Consider the following 3,882-nt stretch of genomic DNA (forward strand, 5'->3'; position numbering starts at 1 on the left):
GAGCCCATAACCCTTAACTTTACCCCAACCTTAAACCACATTTCTAACCCCAACCTTAAACTACAAACTAAATCTAAACAAACCTGCAGCCTCAGGTAGTAGAATGGACAGATTATTATCACCTTCTTTCAGTGGTGGAAAAAGTACCCAGTTGTCATACTTGAGTAAAAGTATAGACACCTTAAAGTTACTCAAGTAAAAGTGGAAGTCACCCAGTAAAATACTACTTCAGTAAAAGTCTAAAAGTATTTGGTTCTAAATATACTTAAGTATCAAAAGTAAAAGTATAAATCATTTCAAATTACTTATATTAAGCAAAGTAGACAGCACCATTTTCTTGTTTTTACTAATGTATGGATAGCCAGGGGCACACCCCAACACAGACATCATTTACATTTGTGTTTAGTAAGTCCGCCAGATCAGAGGCAGTAGGGATGACAAGGGATGTTCTCTTGATAAGTGTGTGAATTGGACAATTTTCCTATCCTGTTAAGCATTCAAAATGCAACGAGTACTTTTGGATGTCATGGTAAATGTAGAGAGTAAAAAAGTACTTTATTTTCTTCAGGAATGTAGTGAAGTAAAAGTAAAAGTTGCCCAAAATATAAATAGTAAAGTAAAGTACAGATACTCCCAAAAACTACTTAAGCAGTACTTTAAAGTATTTTTACTTAAGTACTTTACACCACTGCCTTCTTTGTCAAATAGCCACTAACCTTGTGGAGATTGAGCAAATAAGGATCCTCAACATAAACTAACCCTAAGGCTGTGCACTTCTTTTGAAGTGAAGCCATAAGGAAAACATGAAATGTGTGAAGGAAAATCACACATTTCAGTCTTGACTCTGATGATAGAGTGTATAAGTGAGGAGCACCTTCACTAGTGCTAGTATTAGATGGCAGGTTGTCACTCTAACCTGCAACGTTGCACCATAAGACTCAGCCATGCTGTGGTCCCGTGTTGTTCAGTTGGTAGAGCGTGGTGCTTGTAACGCCAGGGTTGTGGGTTGGTTTTCCACCAGTACGAAAATGTATGCAGTCCCTACTTACTGTAACTCGCTCTGTAATGTAATATTTGAAAAAACATTCAATGAGACATACTGTAAAATAATATTTATTGGTACATGAGGACAAAATATAATGCATTATTGGCCTAGTGATGTAATATAAAACACAACTCTGGACTCTGAATGTACCGAACACATGGGTTATATGATTCTATCTCTGTGCATTTGACCTTAACTACATATAAGCTATTTCTCCACATAAGGTGTTCCTATTGAGTAAAACAAACTACTGCATAAAGTCATTTTACCACATTCAATCAAACGACTTCAACTGCTATTTAGCCTATTTATCCTAAATATTATTGGTAGTTAGAAGACCATTACAAGCACCCTGCTCTTCAAAGGAAATGAGAGAGTGAAATTAAAGATGAAGTTCTGTTTGGACCTCATTCGGAGGTAGAGTCATGGGTAGCCTAAAACATGTCAGGCTATTTAATCTGGATACAAAATGAATCCAGAGAAGGTGCTGTACTTGTTGTTGTTGCCTCCGTGTGCTTTGCCACCGTCCAGTTTGACATAAATCTCATCTCCGGAGTCCAGGTGTAGAACCACGCTGTTACCTGCGTAATCGTAGTTTTGGTCTGCGTCCTGTGCAATAGCACTTGCCCGAACCTGTGTAATGGACGGGATACACAAAATAAGTATAATCCTCATTAACTTGATATTTGCTGGTTATTTGATTTCGTCTCTTATGGTCAGACAAATTCCTCCACTACCACTTTGTAGAATAGATTATATTATGTCACTTTGGACATCACAGAAGGGAGAACAAAGGCTTAATCAGATAAACGTGCTTTACTCTGGTAATCTAATATATAGCCTACCCGATTTAACTGAGTTTACCATTGCTAAGCAAATGAGAAGGGACCTAAATGTTCTACTATTAAGCCTAAAAGTTCACTAGCTAAATTATATAAAGTGAGTGCGTAAAATTAGTGCGTAAAGTATACGTTTTTCTCCATACCCTTTGGGTTTTTGCATGCATTTATAATATTTTATAGACATGAATTGTTTTCAAATAAATTCGTGAATGAAAATACAATATTTTCGTATATGCTAATTGAATTAAATAATGTTTACCTGTCCGTTTTTGCACAAGTCTGCCCACATGCTTGTCCCGTCGCCTCCTCGCATTAACACATGGTATGTGAAAAAATACATTCCGGACACTTGGCACGTGAACTTGCCATTGGTTGGGTCGTATTGATTTCCCAAGTTTGTGACAACATCGTCGAATTTTAGCACCTCATATCCTTCGTGTGGGTTCTTCAACCCGACATAGAACGCAACCTTTGTTTCACCGAGTGCGGTGTTAACCTCGTCCGTCTCCGTTTCGGTCTTTGCCGTCCCTGACGTTACCGCGGGGTAACCAGCTTTCCCGGAATCACCCCTGTCTCCAGGTGRTCCTCTTGGGCCGGGGGGTCCTGGTTCTCCCGGTGGACCCCTTGGTCCCGCTTTCCCAGGTCGCCCTAATTCACCTTTGGAGCCTTGCGCCATTGGCGGCGGGATGGCATTCAGGTCCTGCATGAGCTCCATGGCCGTGGCGCTGGCGGGTTTCGAACTGTATGGATCACAGATCATTCGACAGGTGCCCATCATCTCATAGTGAGCCGAAGTCTTGGTACTTTGCACAAGCAGCGGTATTACTATGATAAGGGCCAACACCATGACGATGCCAACCACAGCTGCCACAAGTCGCTTCCTCTGGACTATCCGAGAAGCAAGCGATATAAAGTCAGTGGAGCTTGGAGGAGTAATAGTGGAAGGTTTGCGTGGGTAATTAGAAGGAAAAAAACTGACACCAAATATATTTTCTTCCTCAAGGCAACTATTCTATTTTGTTTTGTCCATAAGCCTTAGGCATTCGTGCCAGAGCAGACAGACGAAGGGTACGAATATTGGCATGGATGGGCGCTCGCTGGTTCTCAGCACGGATTTGGAGCGCTCCTATTCTATTCCAGTCCTACGGGGGTCACTGACGTAACACATGCGGAGTAAAGCCTTTTGCAATTTGGATTAAGATCGAAACAATAATCGGGCAATCTTTATGTATGAATTACAAATCCTAATATTACAGTAAGGAAGATATGGAATTAGAAAGCATTAAACACTTTGATCCCGCCATTTATATTTTGAAACATGCAAACCATGTGGTTGTACAGAACATGTCCCCATATAATTAAATAGAACAGAATAGCCATTCTTTTTTGCCGAAACGAAAGCTCCACGTATGGGGCAGGAGCTGTCCTTTCAGCACCACTCCCAATCATTAGGACGCTGAAAACCAACATGAATTTAAACATTTAGCCTATGTATCAATGCGCTTTTAAAGGAACTTAACAATTTAGTCATTTTACTGTAGACCTATCTAATATTTGTTTTATGAAGTATTAGTTCGTCGCCTCCCCTTTGTAACAAATGGCATACCCCACACCATCCATGTCAACCTGCATATACATTCACACATTCTTGTATTCTGTCTTCAATCTCTAAGAAAGTGACGGTTTCATGTCTGAAACAAATCTGTTAATCCTTCTGTTTCAGAGCTGGGGTTTAACATCTCACACCCTGTCTCAGCAGCTAAGCAATCAGCTAACAGCAAAGCTCAAATTTATTCCCGGTCATTCCTTGTTATTGAGTCTGTCATTATCGGCTACCAATAGACACTGCGAATGCAAACAGACTAAATATTTCCTATGTACGTTCCCTATGGGTGTTCCCATATACTTAAATAGAACAGACTGGTAATTTAATATGTTGCTGCGTGTGTTCCCTTGAACCCTTTTTTGTCTTGTTGGCAAGGCCTAGGCTACTAG

The 3,882-nt window shown here is 40.3% G+C and overlaps 1 protein-coding gene across 1 annotated transcript; it reads right to left on the bottom strand.

Moving 5' to 3' along the window:
• Positions 1-1,124: 1,124 nt before the first annotated feature.
• LOC111953741 (complement C1q-like protein 2) lies at positions 1,125-2,814 on the bottom strand. The gene is made up of 2 exons (XM_023973204.2): positions 2,147-2,814; positions 1,125-1,678 (listed from the first exon to the last, which is right to left on the bottom strand). Exons 1-2 carry the CDS (start codon positions 2,732-2,734, stop codon positions 1,499-1,501), a joined length of 768 nt encoding a protein of 255 aa, XP_023828972.1. The 5' UTR covers positions 2,735-2,814; the 3' UTR covers positions 1,125-1,498.
• Positions 2,815-3,882: the final 1,068 nt, after the last annotated feature.

The sequence above is a fragment of the Salvelinus sp. IW2-2015 genome, linkage group LG27, assembly GCF_002910315.2.
Source record: "Salvelinus sp. IW2-2015 linkage group LG27, ASM291031v2, whole genome shotgun sequence".
In the NCBI taxonomy this organism is placed as follows: Eukaryota; Metazoa; Chordata; class Actinopteri; order Salmoniformes; family Salmonidae; genus Salvelinus; species Salvelinus sp. IW2-2015.